A 20125-nucleotide genomic window follows, 5' to 3' on the forward strand; every position below is an offset into this window, starting at 1 on the left:
ATAAAACCACCAATACAGTATTATTTTTTGTGTCATACAATAACATGCCATTTAAAGAGGAAATACGTATTGTGGTAGGCAGATGTCTCCTCAAGATTCCCCCATCCTTTGTTTATTCAATCAAGGTTCTGCTGTGAAAGGATTTTACAAATGAAATTGAGGTTACTAAATAGGGAGATTGGGCCTTTCTGGATAATCTAGGCTAATGTAACCACATGATCCCTGAAAAGCCAAAGAAGAAAGTAGAAGATTCCATTGGAGAGAGATGCGGTGGAAAAGAGAAGCAGAGGAAAGATGGAGAGAAGGGGAAATTAGAGAGATGAAGTGTGAGAAGGACTGGAACTGCTTTTGCTGTCTTTGAAGATGGCAGTGGGGACCAAGGAATGTTAAGTGCTTTCTAGAAGCGAAGAACAACCCCTGGCTGATAGTCCCCAAGGAAACGGGGATGTCAGTCCTACAACCACATGGAACTGAATTCTGCCAACAACCTGAATAAGCTTGAAAGTCAATTCATCCTGAGCCTCCAGAAAGGAATGTAGCACACCCAATGCATTGATTTTTTTTTTTTTTTTGGACTTCCAAAATATGCAGCAGAGAACCAACTGAGCCACATTATACCTGGACTTCAGAAATGTGACATCATCATAAGTAGGTGTTATTTTAAGTCAGTACATTTGTAGTAATTTGTTACAGCAGCAATACATTTATACAGTCTTTTATCTTTCCCATTTCCAGTACTCTTTATTTCATTCTGTGGATTCAAGTTACCACCTGGTATCATTTTCATTCTGAAGAATTTCTTTTAGTATTTCCTATAAGGTAGATCTACAGGGAACAAATCATTTTAGTCTTATTTTGCCACTTTTTTTTTTTTTTTGGTCTTCATTTTTGAAAGCTGGTTTAGTTGTATCCAAATCCTATAATTCTCAACAGTCTAGGGTCCCTTTCCCTTCTTTGAAATACTTAAGTTGCCAATATCCCTTTCTTATAATTCTATTCTTTCATAATAGGAAAGAAAATAGTCATCTTAAGTTTCTTCTTTTTTCCATTTCTCTTTAACTCACACTAAGAATCCTTTATTTCCACAATGATTTAATATTATTTAACTGAATATTTTCTAACTCGTAAAAGTCATACATGGCTGAGCTCTAGCTTTTGTAACATCAGATTTTCTACTCACTTTTTTGGAATAGCCCCACTGTTTTCTAAATCCTCAATTATGAAACAAAAAAAGCAGAGTTGCAGGCCATATATGTAAAATCACTTTCTCCAAATTATGAAACCCCAGGGGCAGAAGAGGTGATAAAGAGATAAAGCTAGTTCTGCTTTCTCTGAATCTATGATGTTTTAAAAATAATCTCACTTTCTTCTAACTTCCAACAAAAGCTCTACATCCTAGTGATATGTCTTTATTATGAAGAAAAAAAAAAAATCCCTAAATCCAGTCTCTGAATTGAAGTGACTAGTCTTTAATGCAAGAACAATCTGATCTGCAAAACCTCTCCCAGAGTCCATCGAGGGCCTGGGGATAACATCTCTCCTCTCTACCACTACTTCCTTAGTTCTCTTATCAGCCAAGTTCTCACTCCCAGGAGACTGACTGTTCAAATCTACTTAAAAAAACAAAAAACAAAACAAAACAAACAAACAAAACTTATTTCTACAAATTATTTCTCACAAATCCTTAAATTAGGAAAAGAAGGAAAAATAAGGTAAAACTTAGAAGGTGAAAATACTCTAAATTTCCTTTGAAAATCATCGAAAAACTTTAACACCGCTTTAACACAAACTTAGCAAATTTGCTGAGCCAGAGGCAAAGCAGTTCACATGTAGACATGTCCCATCCTGTCCACTGACAGATCAATAACCTCCAAGCATGTGGAAAGAAGCCTCCACACACACAGATGCACCTGTGTGCACCTGTGGGGACTTCTCAAACATGTTCTGATACTGTAACCTGTACCAGGTAGTCATCCAAAGATTCTAGTCTCTATTTACAGCAACTACATTTCATAACAGCATGGCTCACTCCAATATACACACTTTATTTTAAATTATGCCACTAGCACTTGGGAAAAAAAGTAATTTATTTGCATTGCTTCCATTTTTCTACTGTAGTGTTAGGACTTGACATAAGCATTATTCTTCTACTTCCTATTTACAGTTCATTCAGAATATTACTACAAATACAATATACAGTTTAAAAAAACTTATGGGGAAGTGCAGTTTTCGTTTTTCTCTCCTCTTTAGAGGATTCTCAAAATCATCCAACTTAAATGAAAATTTATATGGACACTTTCTGTACACATCTCATAGGCCAGAGATTACAGTGATAAAGCCAGAAGGATTTTGCACAAATACAATAAAATATAGAAATCAAAGTATAGATGTTATTTGGGGTACAAATATAAACAATACAGTACCATTTGAGTAATTTAGCAACATAATACTCATACTTTATAGAAATAAAACTGCAAACCTGGAGAATGCTCTGACAAATATTAAACATCATATATACAATGAGGTAAATGTACCTTGGTCTCTCAAGAGGTAATTTAAGTTTAAAGCAATTGACATTTTGAAGCGTCTCCTTGACATATAAAGAAATACCAAACACCCCATTCCATTGGCACAATGTGAAAAAGGGATATCAAAACATGGTTCATGATATTCAATTCACAAAATTCATTTAAAAATAAAAACATTCACTGAAGTTCTTTTTAAGCTTTAAGAAACTGGTTGAATGTTATTAACCACATTTTTTAAAGTTTACAATTACAAATAAGACTGCATAATAGGGTTGAAAATTTTAAATGTACTGACAATCCTCAGAATGTCCTAGAAGTCCAGCATTTCTAGAGAGAGGGCCCATGGGTATCCCAGCATTGCAAAACACTCAAGAAGCTGCAGTACATGTCATGAGCTATTCTTTAGACTCTCAAAAACAGCTGAATTGGCATTTTCTGCCAAGCTGTGACAGAACCAGTATTTGGACTCTCTACCATCTGTAGCCAGAACACTGCCATGGTCAAGAAACAGTTTACTTAAAACCACTCTTTCAGTGCAGGGGTAAAAATAAACTCTTGATATGACATGTCTAATGGAATACTAATTTTGTTGTGCATTTTAATTAGCACTTTGCCATCTTGTTTTACAAAATATTCTGTATGTGACAGTTCTTTAATGTAGAGGGGGAAAAAAAAGGTAACTCATGCATGAGCTGCAAAATGGCCAAGTGACCAGTGAAATTTTTTAAGAACTGAAATTTGGAATTCTTGATGACCATGGCACTGTATCCTGACTCAAGGCACTTCCTGAGCACTATCATTACAGCATAACTAGAGGCTCAGCTCTTTGGACCTTACCCTGTCCTATGGAAGATACAACTGGCTACTGCTTCATTGCCACAGCTACCACCTTGCTGCCATCCCACTCTGAGCCAGGGACCAGCAGGAAGGCAGTTTGGGAGAGAGAGAGCTGAGATATGAAGAAAGGACCAGGAATGTCTACACCCCACTAGGTCATACCCGACCCCCATCCCCGTTCCTCTGGGGATACTAACAAAGTGGACGTGGACAGATAATTTGCCTGAAGGTATATTTTAGCCAAGTTGAAACTTGGAAAGTGAGCATCTGAAGATAGGCAGTATAAACAAAGGTTTGTGTTTTTAAATAATAAAATTAATTCTCAAATTTTTCTGCAGTTATAGCCACAGTAATCATGATTTATAAATCTTTTAAGTTACTTTCGTTTTCAATACTAGCCAATTGGCGTTATCAAACCATCATTAGCCAAAAAAATGGAATTAGCTAGAGTAACATGTAAACCCAATTTAGAACTAAATTCCAACTTTTAAAAAATTCCCTGATTCATCAAAAGTACATTTTATCCATTTAGGCAAGAACAGTAAAATTGTAACTTATTTTTTGACTTAATAAAGAATATCTTCAGCAAAAGTTGATTACCTTATATGAAAGTGAGAAATCATGTATCACAACTTTAAATCAGAGAACTTTTGGTATGTTCTTAAAATTATATAAAAATAGTTTTAGTGATTAACATGCATTGGTCCCCTGGATTTCATAAAGCAGATCTGGTAGGCTTGTAAATGGCCAAAAAAAATTTAAAAGTACCTGATCATAGAGCTAGAGATTATTAAACAGGAAATATAACACAATTATAAAAAACAAACCTCTCAAACTCACTCATTTGCTTTGATGAAATCATGGTAACTACAAAAAAACCCTCAAATTTGCACTCAAAATATTAACCTCTAAACATATTTTCCTCATGATGTTTTTAAACACATGAAATTGACACTAAATTCCTATGTAATATGTCATTCATTCTGAAATTACTTTGGCTTTAAGACCAAATAGTCTTTCAGATTTGTTCTATGTATAAGAGATAAGACATTAACAGAATGCAGCTCAGTCAGCATAAATGGCCACTATCTCTTACCAAAATACTGTACAGGTTATTCTGACCCTTTCATCAGGAAATTGATAGCACTGTAAGGTGAATGTCTTGCCTCACAGCTATGATAGGTTCCCCACCCCCACCCCCAGATTAAGATCACAGTGATAAAGAGGACTTTGAAAACTGTAAAAATTTTGCAGACTTTTTAGCACTGGAAGTAAAACCAGTTATTATAAGCTAGTTTCAACTTAATGTGAGAAGACCGTGACAAATTTGCTTTAAACATTTAATTTGACCGAAAACATCTGTAAATGGAGAACCTCTCCTCAGAATATTCCTTAGCTACCACTTTCCCAAATATCAGGGGTGCACCAAATTCATTCCATAACCATGTGAATTAGGCATTTGCAGTATCTGCACAGAGAAGGAAAGACTGAATTAAAAGCTGCCTTCCTCAAAGTGTAGTGAGACCTCAAAACCACACTAACTCTAACCTTAGGTACAAAGACAGAAAATCCACAGAACGTTGACTCCTACACAACAAATGTGACTCTCTCACACACTGTTATCTATTCAAATTATTAACTACCTTTACTTTCCAAGAAAAAGGCCTGTTATTTAACATTAACCATATTCTAATTTTAAACGTAGTTCATTTCTTAAAAAAATAACACTGTCTTTGATCAGATAAAGAAAAAAAATGGCTTACAGAATGCCACACAACTTTTCACAAGCAGCTAGACAAACTTTCCCTTTTAGAAAAATTAGTCTGTATGCTACAGATTTTAAATTATTAAAGTACTATAAGCATCTAGAGTGCCACTTGATTTTTTTAAAGTATACTTAGACAACACAATTAAAATGCAAAAGCTTGACGTGAGAATATTCAAACATGACCATGATAACAATTTACCAATTAATGCCACTTCATTTCTTTAGTGGTTTAAGCACATTTTGGTAGGAAAAAGGCATTTTCAAAATGGAATACCAAATGACATACCAGAAAAACTCTTCCAAAAAACAAAACAGAAAAAGTCTGGGTCATCCAGGTAAATAAACTTTTGAATTAAAACACTACACGTTTTAACACACATAGACAGACTTTAAGCAGTTCTACTCATTTCCATTAGAAAGACACAGAGGTGGCACTTACTGGTATAGTACAATCCCATTTTGAAGGCATGTAATGTTCTGAATATGTGAAAGAACAATAATAATATACAAAATACAATTGCATAAATTATGTTCCTCACTACTATATGAGGTCATTTTTAGACTCAAGATAAGAGTTTTATAAGTGTTAGTTTTAAGATCCTGAAAATTATAGAACAGTACATTCAAAGTCTGCATCAAGGAAACTCTTTAGTGGTTCAGAATCCTCTGAGAATGTACTAACCAGGAGTAAATCACTTTCTTTAAAAATAAGAAATGTTTCATATAACTCAGCAATTCAGCTCCTTTACCCTTAAAGATGATCTTCAGCACAGCAGAGTTACCTAAAGTTAAGACCAGCAATCATTTAAAAAAACAAGTTTTGTGTTAATAAAAAATAAAGGTAGACCACACAACATTTTGTAACTGTCCTGGGAAAGAATCGTTCATAGTGCACAGAAAGGACCCCACATGGCTGTTTCCTGGGTCCAAAGAAATCCTGGGATGTTTTTAATTGACCTTATTACATTGTTGCAAAAGGAAGCAATATCCTTCTGTTCCCTCTCAGTGAGGTAGAACAACTGACCTCCCAAATTAAAACCCAGGAGCAGATCTGAAGAAAAAGTAGAGTTCAGGCAAAGCCGCAGAATTTACATTTTGATGCCTTCCTGCTGACTGAGCTGTGACAATGTTTTCTTAATCCGCAGAGCTGTAAGCCTAGCTGCTCCATTGGCATACCAACATTCTCTCATAATTTTAGCCATCACTCTCAAGGCCTATAAGAAAAGACAAGAAAGATCATTAACGCATGCACCACTTTTAACTGATCTGGATAATAATCTTTACCTGTAAATTTTCTTTTTAAATAACATACATACAAGTATTTCTGTTTCAGCATTACTTGTAATAGCAAATGAGTAGAAATGACCTAAATACCCATCAACAGGGTACTGGTGCCAGCAGCTGGAAAGCAGATGGAAAAGGGGTGATTTACTTTGCAGACTGAAAAGGCTGAATACTAAAGCAGAGTTGTTCAAGGCAAAGAAGGAACCTGACTCACCATGAAATGCCCCCCAGAACTGAGGAATTAACTGCATCAAGTACCCCTGGGGTGAAGTTCAGGCTAAAAATAGGATCAGCCAAAGGAGCCAGAACCCCAGATAGCTGCCCCCCCCAACCTCACACAGCTGGGTGACTGCCCCACCCCCACCCCAGCAGAAGTCGAGAGGTTCGCACCTGAGAGAGTAGAACAGAGATTTCTGTCTTGGGGAACATGGCGAAGTTCCACACTGACAACACACTGAACGCTAAGACCATAAACTTTCTTCTGAAAACACAGCCACTGACTTTACATACTCCTCCAGGTAAGAGACTGGAAGAGTCTTTCGCCCAAGAGGAAAAGCCTGAAGAGACTGACATCAGTGGTTCCCCAAGGAAGCAACCCAGTTACATCACGCTCACATCACAGTTGATGATGATAAGCTCCATTCGTGTGCACAAAGCTTCCCATCAGCTTTCAGTGCCCCTTTTATACGTGAAGAGTATGAGCTTGATCAAACATTTGAGGAAAGTAATATGAAATGCAGAAGTTGACACAAACAGAAAAAAGCACCTTGGAGAAAACAGAAGGTGTATAGAAAGAAGACAGTATCAACAATCTATCATTAATATCCTCAAAGAGATAAAAGAAAACATTGATATTGGACTTATCGATAATTTTTTGGTTTTTGTTTGGTTTTAGAAAAGCTTTACAGAACTAGAAGATAAACCTGAATAATAATAATAAACTCAAAAGTTGATACATCTCCCAGAAAGTTGAGAAAAAAACCCCAAAGAGATGGATAATAGGAGGGAAAAGATAAGAAAATTAGAATGCCTGTTCAGGACATCTACATTCATAACCAGAGTTGAACAAAAAGAACAGAGGAAAATGGAAAGGAACACATCAAGGAAATACTTGAGGAAAATTCCCTAGAAATGAACATTTGTTTCCAGATAAAAATGACCAAGGGCCCAGCCCATACATATATTCATCCAACAAACTGAGTGCCTATAATCTACTAGATAACCATCCTAGGTGTTAGGCAACTAACAGCAGTGAACTAACAGACAAAATTTCTGCTCTCATAAAGCTGATATTCTAGAAGGCTAAAGCATATAATTAATAAATAAGCAAAATACATGGACTGTCAATGGTAAGTGCTAAGGAGAAACATCGTTTAGAGAAGGAGATAAAATATGCCAGGGAAGGAAGGTGCTATTTTAAATAGGTTGAGAGGTAATGTCTCACTGACAAGGTAACATCTGAGCAGAGAGCTGAAAGAGGGGGCAAATGAGCAAACCAAGAAACAGGAAGATGTGGGATCCAGGAAGGAGGATTCATCATAAAAGAGGCAAAGGGAATCACAGATGAAAGGTGAGGGATATCCCAAGATGAAAGCTGGCCTAGAGAACACCCAGTCCAGACTGGAAAAAGTCAGAGGGTTCTGAAGACGCTTCTGTAGGTATCCTATCAGTTTCAAATTCTTGATGTGTTTCAGCTATTGAGAGATTTGTAAAACCCTAGAAAAGTGAAAGATTGAGTTGTGATAAGTACATAGAAAACTAGCCAAATGGAGAAAAAAACAAAAATGCCAGTGATGGCATTAATTCAGCATGCTGTGACAGTAAGTGCAAATTGCATGTGCATTTTTAATGTTAACTGCTAACTTTCCTTCATGCTTAAAAAGCCATCTGCTTAATACTAATCTGCTCTAATCACTGAATGAGTACATGAGTAATTCCAATTTGTAAATGCTTTGTAGTATCAATATCAAATTTTTAAAAGACAAGATCTAGCCCAATTCCATTCGTTAAAACATGCAGATTCTGTGAGCACACAATATATTTTATCTGGGCCTGGATACTTGATTTGGTTGGAGGTAGCCAAGGAACTCTCTTGATGTCAAAGGTGTCTACTGAGGCCTACATTATTTTAAGATGTAAAATCAACTATTTAAGTAACCAGCTTTTTATTCTTCCTAAACTACAAAACATCAAATCTGGAGGGAAATGCTTTGTTTCACCAATATTATAATAGTATTATAATAGTAACAGCTAGCAATTAAGGACAGATTAAATAAATTTTTTCTTATGAATTCTTTAAAGGTACAACTACAAAAATATTTCTAAAACTTTTTGTAAGAGCTGGGATTGAAAAGCTCAGACACTGCTAGAAAGCACTTTCCCCAAATTCCTGGTGAATAGTCATATGGGCAGTGAGATGAATAAAATGTAAAATCATCTGAACCATCTTCATAATCATCCAAATCCCTCATTTTACAAAAAGGCATATTAAGGTCCAGAGAACAGAAGTGGTTTGCCCAAAGTCAGACTCTGAAATGGTAGCCAGGCTGATCTAGAATACAGGCCTCCTAATTCCATCCAGCACTCATCCCACTATTCTGGGCTGCCCTGATTGAAGGGAAGCTTTAATTAAAAATGTAGGAGCCTTGTTTCATTGGCAGATCTAAACACTGTTCTGATACACTAATGGCCACTGAAAATGTTCCACAGCCCTTTCAATGTACTTAAAATTGAACATGAAAAACAAATTATTCTGTTTTTACTCACTGGTTTAACAGCCATGAAAAATAAAGGAATGGGAATTCTTAATGTCTGTTTTCCTTAAAGAAAAGTAGCAAATTTCCACTTACTAACCAGAAGCAGTTTAAAGAACTGCGTAGTATCCAAAATAAATACTCACTTCACAGCTCTGCCATCTGTTTGGAATATTTGGCCTTAACTTCTGTTCACAAACAACTTTTCTCATTTCTTCAACTGATGGATCAGAAGGTACAAGATCATAATAAGGCAGCTGGTAATCTTCATGAATTCCTACATTGGTAGAGGAAAAAAATCTATTTTGAAGGATTTACTCAGATAATGTCAGAGCATTCTTTGACCAGACAGAAAAGGAACAGCTGAGAGTCCTGTTACAGTGTCCCATTACTAAATCAGGTAAGTGGAACACAGCTTACAGACTGCAGTCTCTCATCCACGTCTGCATCAACAACCCACCTCCCTGAGTCAGTACTGAGCCCACACCTTGAAACTAAGTATCGCCATGGGATCGGCAAAGGCTATTTTAATGATGGTTAACTATGAGCTGTGATGACCAGATTGACATTTTCTCCCAGAACCCTAATGCGCAAGAAATGAAACCTTTTATTCTACAAGTGCACAGCCTCTCAGTTGGTACGGGGATACACACTCTATCACTAAGGTGTGAATCTTACAAGGCAAGCCTGAGGTGCAAGTCCCTTCCTCTACTTGCATCTGTCAATAACCTGTCCTATTTGCTACTCCACCCCTCACTGCCTCAAAAACCTGAGGCACTAGTCTCAGGTGAGCCTGGTCCTCAAGGATAAGAGACTATTTCTCAAGTAAACATTGAAAGTGCTCAGTCTAACACAAACTTACTTTAAAAAAGTAATGCAGCGCAGTATATGTATTCTGTATATGTAATTTCCAGCTCTCAAGATTGAGAAAACCACAGTCTCAGGGGGAAAAAATCAGTCTGACTCAGGTACATGCTAGAAATAGCTTCCTGGGTGGCCTCTCAAGTAGTCATCCATTCTAAATATCTATATTCCAAGGTAACAAGGGGTTGGTTTCTGTTGCTTCCCAAAATTCAAGTGGAAATAGAAAAAGACTACACTGGAATAAAGCTGTGTATTAGGATAAAACTATACACTAGGATAAAGCATGTCATGTCATTTATCTCTTTCATTTTTTCTGGCACTCTCAGTGATCACCAGGTAAACAATTTCATTCAATAAAAAAGGCAATTCTTGAACAACTTGTTCATAACAAAATGCTGGGGGAGGGGAGAGAGATTTACCACCAATGGAACATCGTCGAGCTATTTCCCAGAATACTAGTCCCATTGCATAGATGTCAGCACGTTTGAAGGATTCAAAGTGTTTCATATTTATGGAATCATCTAGAACTTCAGGGGCCATGTACCTAAAAAAGAAGTCAGCATTTTATTTTATGTAATAGTGACATTACTTTTAAACTGTTTCATAAACTTTTTTTACTCCTGGGCGGGGAGGTGGGGGGAGGGTCAATATTAATTTTGACCTTTTCCCCCTTTCACTATGCTTCTGCTGTTTTTTAAATTAAAAAAAAATTTTTTTTAATTGAAGTATAGTTGATTTACAATATTGTGTTAATCACTTTGCTATACAGCAGAAATTCAGTTATGCATATATATATATATACATTCTTATTTAGATATTCTTTCCCATTATGGTTTATCATAGGATACTGCATATAATTAGTTCTCTGTTCTATACAGTAGGACGTTGTTATTTATCCATTCCACATACAATAGCTTACACCTGCTCACCCCAACCTCCCACTCCATCCTTCTCCCAACCCCCTCCGCCTTGGCAACCACAAGTCTGTTCTCTTTGTCCCTGAATCTGTTTCTGTTTTGTAGATAGGATTATTTGTGTCATATTTTAGATTCCACATATAAGTGATATCATATGGTATTTGTCTTTCTCTTTCTGACTTGCTTCACTTAGTATGATAATCTCTAGTTGCATCCATGTCGCTGCAAATGGCATTATTTTGTTCTTTTTCATGGCTGAGCAGTATTCCATTGTATCTATGTACCACATCTTCATTATCCATTCATCTGTCGATGGCCATTTAGGTTGTTTCCATGTTTTGGCTATTGTAAATAGTGCTGGTATGAACACAGGGGTGCATGTATCTTTTTGGATTACAGTTTTTTCTGGATATATGCCCAGCAGTGGGATTGCTGGGTCATATGATAATTCTGTTTTTAGTTTTCTCCATACTGTTCTCCATAGTGGCTGTACCAACTTACATTATTCCCACCAACAGTGGAGGGTTCCGTTTTCTCCACATCCTCTCCAGCATTTTTTATTTGTAGAGTTTTTAATGATGGCCATTCTGACCGGTGTGAGGTAGTACCTCACTGTAGTTTTGATTTGCATTTCTCTAATAATTAGCAAAATTGAGCATCTTTTCATGTGCCTATTGGCCAATTGTATTTCCTCCCTGGAGAAATGCCCATTTAGGTCTTCTGCCCATTTTTTGATTGGGTTGTTTTGTTGTTGTTGTTGTTGAGTTGTATGAGCTGTTTGTATATTTTGGAAATTAAGCCCTTGTCAGTCGCATCGTTTGCAAATATTTTCTCCCATTCTGTAGCTTGTCTTTTCATTTTTTTAATGGTTCCTTTCCTGTGCAAAAGCTTGGAAGTTTGACTAGGTCCCATTTGTTTGTTTTTATTTCTACTGCCTAGGGAGACTGACCTAAAAAACACTGGTGTGATTTATGTCAGAGAGTGTTTTGCCTGTGATCTCCTCAAGGAGTTTTTGGTGTCATGTCTTATGTTTAAGTCTTCAAGCCACTTTGAGTTTATTTTTGTGTATGGCGAGAGGGTGTGTTCTAACTTCATCGATTTACATGCAGCTGTCCAACTTTTCCAACACCACTTGCTGAAGGAGAGTCTTTTTCCCATTGTATATTATTGTCTCCTTTGTTGAAGATTAATTGACTGTAGTGGTGTGGGTTTATCTGTGGGCTCTCTATTCTGTTCCATTGATCCATATGTCTGTTTTTGTGCCAATACCATGCTGTTTTGATTACTGTAGCTTTGTAGTATTGTCTGAAGTCTGGGAGGGTTATGCTTCCTGCTTTGTTCTTTTTCTTCAAGATTGCTTTGACAATTCTGGGTCTTTTATGGTTCCATATAAATTTTAGGATTATTCTAGTTCTGTGAAAAACGTCATGAGTAATTTGGTAGGGACTGCATTAAATCTGTAGATTGCTTTGGGTAGTATGGCCATTTTAACAATATTCTTCCAATCCAAGTGCATGGGATATCTTTCCATTTCTTTGAATCATCTTCAGTTTCCTTTATTAATGTTTTAGAGTTCTCAAGTCTTTCACCTCCTTGGGCAGGTTTATCCCTAAGTATTTTATTTTTGAGGGTGCAGTTTTGAAAGGTATTGGTTTTTTTTTAACATTCCCTTCCTGATGTTTCATTGTTAGTGTAAAGAAATGCAACCAGTTTCTGTATGTTAATCTTGTATCCTGCTACCTTGCTGAATTCATTTATCAGTTCTAGTAATGTGTGTGTGGAGTCTTTAGGATTTTCTATATATAGAATCATGTCATCTGCATATAATGACAACTTTACCTCTTCCCTTCCAATTTGGATACCTTTTATTTCTTTTTCTTGTCTGATTGCTGTGGCTAGAACTACCAATACCATGTTGAATAGAAGAGGTGAGAGTGGACATCCTTGTCTTGTTCCAGATTTTAGTGGGAAGGCTTTCAGCTTTTCACCACTGAGTATTATATTGGCTGTGGGTTTGTCATAAATAGCTTTTGTTATGTTGAGATATGTTCCCTCTGTACCTACACTGGTAAGAGGTTTTTTTTATCATGAATGGAATTTTGTCAAATGCTTTTTCTGCATCTATTGACACAATCATGCAGTTTTTGTCTTTTCTTTTGTTCATGTGGTGTATCACGTTGATTTGTGAATGTTGAACCATCCTTGTGAACTTGCAATGAATCCCACTTGGTCATGGTGTATGATCTTTTTTGTGTGTTTTTGGATTCAGTTTGCTAATATTTTGTTGAGAATTTTTGCATCTATATTCATCAATGATATTGGCCTGTAATTTTCTTTTTTGCTGGTGTATTTGTCTGGTTTTGGTATCACGGTGATGGTGGCTTCATAGAATGTCTTTGGGAGTGTTCTCTCCTCTTCAATTTTTGGAAGAGTTAGAAGGATCAATGTAAGTTCTTCTTTGTATGGTAGAATTCACCTGTGGAGCCATTTGGTCCTGGACTTTTGTTTGTAGGGAGTTTTTAAATTACAGATTGTTTCACCTCTAATGATCAGTCTGTTCAAATTATCTATTTTATTGGAATGTAACTGCTTTACAATGTTGTTAGTTTCTGCTCTACAACAAAGTGAATCAGCTGTATGTATCTATTTCTTTTTGATTCAATTTTGGTGGGCTGTATGTTTCTAGAAACTTGTCCATTTCTTCTAGGTTGTCAAATTTGTTGGCATATAATTGTTCACAGTATTCCCTTATGGTTTTTTGTATTTCTGCAGTATCAGTTGTTATGTCTCCTTTTTCATTTACTTTATTTGGATTCTCTCTCTTTTCTTCTTGGTGAGCCTGGCCAGAGGTTTGTCAATTTTGATTATCCTTTCAAAGAACCAGCTCTTGGTTGTATTGATTTTTTTCTATTTTTTTTAAAATCTCTATTTTATTTAAAATCTCTATTTTATTTTTTCCTCTGATCTTTATTACTTCCTTCCTTCTGCTGACTTTCAGGTTTTGTTTGTTCTCCTTTTTTCTAACTCTTTTAAGTAGTAGGTTAGGATGTTTGAGATTTTTCTTGTTTTTTGAGCAAGGTCTGTATTGCTACGAACTTCTAAGAACTGCTTTTGCTGCATCCCATAGATTTTTGTATGGTTGTGTTTTCATTGTTATCTGTCTCAAGGTATTTTTTTTAATATTTATTTTATTTATTCATTTTATTTATTTTGGCTGCGCTGGGTCTTAGCTGTGGCACGCAGGATCTTTAGTTGTGGCATGCAGACTTCTTAGTTGTGGCATGTGGACTTAGTTGCAGCTTGCGGACTTCTTAGTTACAGCATGCAGACTTCTTAGTTGCAGCATGCATGTCGGATCTAGTTTCCTGGCCAGGGATCGAACCCAGACCCCCTGCATTGGGAGTGTGGAGCCTTACCCATTGGACCACCAGGGAAGTCCCTCAAGGTATTTTTTAATTTCCTCTCTGATTTCATCACTGACCCATTGGTTTTTTAGTAGCATGCTGTTGAGTCTCCATGTAATCTTTTTTTTTTTCTCATTTCTTTTCTGTGGTTGATTTCTAGTTTCATGCCATTGTGGTCAGAAAAGATGTTTGAGATAATTTCTATACTCTTAAATTTGTTGGGGCTTGTTTTATGCCCTAGTAATGTGGTCAATCCTAGAGAATGTTCCATGTGCACTTGAAAAGAATGTTTATTCTGGGTTTTGTGTTTTTTTTAATGTAATGTCCTGAAAATGTCAATTAAGCCTAACTGTTCTATTGTGTCATTTAGGAACTCTGTTGCCTTACTGATTTTCTGTCTAGAAGATATGTCCATTGATGTGAATGGGGTGTTAAAGTCTCCTACTATTATTGTATTCCCATCAATTTCTCCCTTTATGTCTGTTAGTATTTGTTTTATGTATTTAGGTACTCCTATATTATTAGGTGCATATATGTTAAGTATAAAATCCTCTTCCTGTATTGATCCTTTTATCGTTATATAGTGTCCTTCTCTCTCTTTCTTTATGGCCTTTGTTTGAAAGTCTATTTTGTCTGATATGAGTATTGCAACCTCCCCTTTCTTTTCATTTCCATTAGCATGAAATCTTTTTCCATACCCTCACTTTCAACCTATGTGTGTCCTTTGCCCTAAAGTGGGTCTCTTGTAGGCAGCATATTGTAGGCTCTTGTTTTTTTCTATCAAATCTGCCACTCTTTTTTTCTATTTAAAAAAATTTATTTTATTCAAGTATTGTTGATTTACAATGTTGTGTTAATTTCTACTGTACAGCAAAGTGATTCAGATATATATATATATTCCTTTTCATATTCTTTTCCATTATGGTTTACCACAGGATATTGAGAGATCTCTCTTTTTGAGAGAGAGTATATTTTTATTCTTATTTTTTAATTTAATTTTTTATTTTATACTTGGGTATAGTTGATTTACAATGTTGTGTTAGTTTCAGGTGTACAGCAAAGTGGTTCAGTTAATATATATACATATATCCATTCTTTTTCAGATTCTTTACCCATATAGGTTATCACAGAGTACTGAGTAGAGTTCGTTGTGCTACACAGTAGGTTCTTATTGATTATCTGTTTTATATATAGTATTGTGTATATGTTAATCCCAACCTCCTGATTTATCACTCCCCCCCTACCTTTCCCCTTTGGTAACCATAAATTTGTTTTCTAAGTCTGTGAGTCTGTTTCTACTTTGTAAATAAGTTCATTTGTATCATTTTTTAAATTGTGCATGTAAGTGATATCATATGATATTTGTCTTTTTCTGACTTACTTCACTTAGTATGATAATCTCTAGGTCCATCCATGTTGCTGCAAATGGCATTATTTCATTCTTTTTAATGGCTAAGTAATGGTCCATTGTGTGTGTGTGTGTGTATATATATACATATATGTGTGTGTGTGTGTATACACACACACACACACACACACACCCACCCATCTTCTTTACCCATTTTTCTGTCAGTGGACATTTAGACTGCTTCCATGTCTTGGCTATTTTAAATAGTGCTGCAATGAACACTGGGATGCATGTGTCTTTTTGAATCATGGTTTTCTCGGATATATGCCCAGGAGTGAGATTGCTGGATCATATAGTAGTTCTATTTTTAGTTTTTTAGGGAACCTCCATACTGTTCTCCATGGTGGTTGTACCAATTTACATTCCCACCAACAGTGTAGGAGGGTTCCCTTTTCTCCACATCCTCTCCAGCATTTATGGTTTGTAGATTTTTTTTGATGATGGCCATTCTGACTGGTGTGAGGTGATACCTCATTGTAGTTTTGATTTGCTTTTCTCTAATAATTAGCTGAGCATATTTTCATGTGCCTCTTGGCCATCTGTATGTCTTCTCTGGAGAAATATCACTTTAGGTCTTCTGCCCATTTTTTGATTGGGTTGCTTCTTTTTTTGATAGTGAGCCATATGAGCTGTTTGTAAATTTTAGAGACTAAGCCCTTGTCCATTGCATAGTTTGCAAATATTTTCTCCCATTCTGTGGTTGTTTTTTCATTTTGTTAATGGTTTCCTTTGCTGTGCAGAAGCTTACCACTCTGTGTCTTTTGATTGGAGCATTTAGTCCATTGGCATTTAAGTAGCTATTGATAGATATGTTATTTGTTGCCATTTTGACCTTGTTTTCCCATTGATTTTATATTTCTTCTTTGTCCTTTTCTATTATTTTTCCTTTTGTGGTTTGATGATTTTCTCTTGTATTACACTTATGTTCTCTTCTTTTTTGTTTTTGTCAATCTACTGTATGTTTTTGATTTGTGGTTACTCTGTTTCTCAAATATGTTAACCCCGTCCTATATCTACTTGCCTTAGACTGGTAGTCATACAGGCTCAAACACATCTAGGAAATGAAAAAAAAAAAACTACATTTTCTTACCCTCCTTCCCCACATTTTATGATTTTGATGTCCTCTTTTACATCTTCATGTTCATCCTTTTGCTGTTCATTGTGGTTATCATCACTTTCACAGAATTTTTTTTTTTTTAAATCTGTGTGTGTACTGGCTTATTTAGGTAATTTGCTTTCCAATTGTGATTTTCTCTTCCCTATAGACTGTTATTCCTTTTCTATTTAGAGAAGACCTTTCAATATTTCCTTTAGGATAGCTTTAGTACTGCTGTATTCTTTTAGTTTTTTGCTTGTCTGAGAAATTTTTTCTCTCTCCTTCTATTCTCAATGATAATCTTGCTGGGTAGAGTATCCTAGGTTGCAGATTTTTCCCTTTCAGGACTTTGAATATATCTTGCCACTCCCTTCTGGCCTGCAACATTTCTGTAGAGAAATCAGCTGGTAACTTTATGGGGGATCCCTTGTAATTAACTCTTTTTCTCTTGCTGCCTTTAGAATCCTCTCTTTAACTTTTGCCATTTTTATTATAATAGGTTGTTGTGTAGATCTGTTTGGGTTCACCTTGTTTGGGACCCTCTGTGCTTCCTGTACCTGGATATCTGTTTCCTTCCTTAGGTTTGGGAGGTTTTCAGTCATAATTTCTTCAAATACATTTTTGATCCCCTTTTCTCTTTCTTCCCCTTCTGGAATCCCTATTATGTGTAGATTGGCATGCTTTATATTATCCCATAGGTCTCTTTTTTTCGTTTGTCTGCCATCCTGATTGGGAGATTTCCATATTCTATCTTCCAGGTCACTTACTCGTTCTTCTCAATTATTTATTCTGCTATTCATTGCCTTTACTTCAGTTTTTGTCTCAGCAAGTGAGTTTTCTAATTTTTCTTGGTTTCTCTTTATGGTTTCTATAGTACTGTGCATTTCTGTTGATAGCCTTTCTTAATTCCTTCAGTATTTTCACTATTTCCTTTTTGAAATCAGTGTCCCCTAGACCGAAGAGGTCTGTTTCATTGTTTGTTCTTTCAGGGGAATTCTAATGGTCTTTTAACTGGGAGTGGTTCCTCTGCTTCTTCACTTTACTTGTATTTCTCTTATTCTGTGAGTTTAGGAGAAACAGTTATCTATGGTGGTCTTGGAAGACTGTATATATGTGGGGGTGTCCCTGTGTACCTTGTGTGGGTTTAATACTTTTGGTGCAAGGGCTGTTTTTAGTATGGATGCCTGTCACCTCTTTCCTCAGCATGTGCTGGCAGTTATCCCCTTGATAGAGGGTGTGCAGATGCAGTGGCCGATGCCTGGTCCTGGGGTTCTTGGTGGTGGTAGCAGCTCACGTGTGTCCCCAGAGCACATGAGGGGAGCAGAGGCAGCTCACGATCGCTCCTGGAGCCTGGGGGTGTGTGGGGGGGTGGGCGTGTATCGTGACTGCTCCAGGAGTTTGTGTAGGCTGTGTCCTGCTGCCTGAGAGCTCATGCCAGGAAAAAGGCTGTAATGGCAGGTCCCAACCCTCCCCTCACGCACTGCCCACACAATGGCACCTGGCCTCTAAGGCAGCCCAGGCTTCCTCTGTGTATAACCTCAGGTGCAGTCAGTTGCACCAGCCTCCAGCCCCTTCAGACTGTTTCTACACAGCCCACTCCTGTCCTCTCCCTGGGTCTGATCTCTGAAGCTCAAGCTTCCACACATAACTGAGATCATATTAGACTCAAGAAAAATATTAAATATCCCAACTGGTTTGCAAATTAATGATGTCAACCAAATCCCATGAAAAGCTGAAACAGCAATTTTATGCTATCTGCCTTATGATCTAAGTTTCCAATGACCCACACGTAATAACTGACTATCCTAGGTGTCCTAATGTACACCACCTACTTGGCTATGTACTATGTACTATATTTTAATCTAGAAGTCTTCTCACTAATACAGGATAAAAGGAAAGACAAAGACATACTCTAAGGAACAAAATAATAGATAAAAATGAATGCCAGTTCTCCCATTGATACCACCTTGCACAGTTCTGAGGTTTCAAAAATCCTAGGACTCACAAAGACCTGCAGCAACCACTGCCTGGAACACTGAGTCAAGAGATCTGAGAGTCCCTGTTGAATCCATAAATCACAAATACGACTGAGATAGAATAAAGTTTGGCTCTATTCAAGTCCAAGGTAGCAGTTTGAAGATATGTGGTGGCAAATGCTGTGATACACAGAGCAAAGCCTTTTGGGTCAGAAAGGCCCAGGTTCAAATCTCAGCTCTTCAGCTTACCATCCATGAGGTTGGTTGGCCACATTACTTAACCTCCACAAGGCGGTTTCCTCATCTCTGAATTGAGGGTAGTGATACCTACCCTAATTAGGTCCTTTGAGTACTCATAGACTCAACAAATATTTATTGAGGACTTACTATGTATTAGACACTGTGATGGATGCTGGGAATACAAGGCTGCTCTAAAGCAGCTTATTAGCCAATGGAATATACAGACAAATAAATGGACAGTTATAATGTGCTAAGTGCTTCAATGGTCCAAGTTTAGCATGCAGTGAGGGCCCTTGCCAAGGACACCTAACAGTCCAGAAAAGGATTTCTATGAGAAAGGAAGACTAAGTACAAGTTAAGGAAATAAAAGCAGAAAGTATGCTCTAGGATACAGCACATGGGAAAGTTTGAAGAGAGAAAGGCATGTTTTCAGGAAATAAAAATATGAAAACAGTTGGGCTAACTACAGCACAACATTTGAAGAGAGCAATAAATGATATACATAAAAGACCCATTAAAATGATTGGCACATAGTAGGTACCTCATAAACATTAGCTACTATTATGATAACTAACATAACGGTAATATTTTCTGGAAAGGCCACCTTTCATCAGCAGTTACCTTTTTAAGTCAGGTAACCTTGGTTTCAGAGCAGGCAAGACCATGAGATCTTCTACCTGTGAGCAATCTAATAAAGTACAAGGTCGAGTTTCAGAAAAGATATGTATCTAGAAATGAGAAGGAAAAGAAGTCAATTTCAGAACATATTAATCACTGTGTAGCCGTAAGTATACCTTTTTGTTCCCACTCTGTGGTTTGGAGCAATATCAATTGTATCTGTGGCCGAATCATGTCTTACTGCCAGTCCCAAGTCTGCAATACAGCAAGTTCCATTCTTCTTTACCAAGATATTCTTTGATTTCAAATCCCTATGAGCAATGGCTGGTTTTCCTAAAGAAAGAAAAAAATTAAACATGGTTGCTTAAACGGTAATACCAATCACAAATCTCACCTTTAGGTTCAAAAGCTTCTCTTCCCATCCCAGTGTTG

At 36.7% G+C, this 20125-nt stretch overlaps 1 protein-coding gene across 3 annotated transcripts in view; it reads right to left on the reverse strand.

Moving 5' to 3' along the window:
* Positions 1-2069: 2069 nt before the first annotated feature.
* The window catches only part of TGFBR1 (transforming growth factor beta receptor 1), a 68063-nt gene continuing 50007 nt past the window's right edge, over positions 2070-20125 (reverse strand). For all 3 annotated transcript variants that reach the window (XM_061200192.1, XM_061200191.1, XM_061200193.1), the window contains exons 6-9: positions 19870-20026; positions 10454-10578; positions 9317-9447; positions 2070-6347 (exon numbers count right to left, since the gene is read on the reverse strand). In XM_061200192.1, the coding sequence (XP_061056175.1) occupies positions 6222-6347; positions 9317-9447; positions 10454-10578; positions 19870-20026 (539 nt within the window). In that variant the 3' untranslated portion in view covers positions 2070-6221. The remainder of the gene's footprint in view (positions 6348-9316; positions 9448-10453; positions 10579-19869; positions 20027-20125) is intronic.

Source organism: Eubalaena glacialis, chromosome 9, assembly GCF_028564815.1.
Source record: "Eubalaena glacialis isolate mEubGla1 chromosome 9, mEubGla1.1.hap2.+ XY, whole genome shotgun sequence".
In the NCBI taxonomy this organism is placed as follows: Eukaryota; Metazoa; Chordata; class Mammalia; order Artiodactyla; family Balaenidae; genus Eubalaena; species Eubalaena glacialis.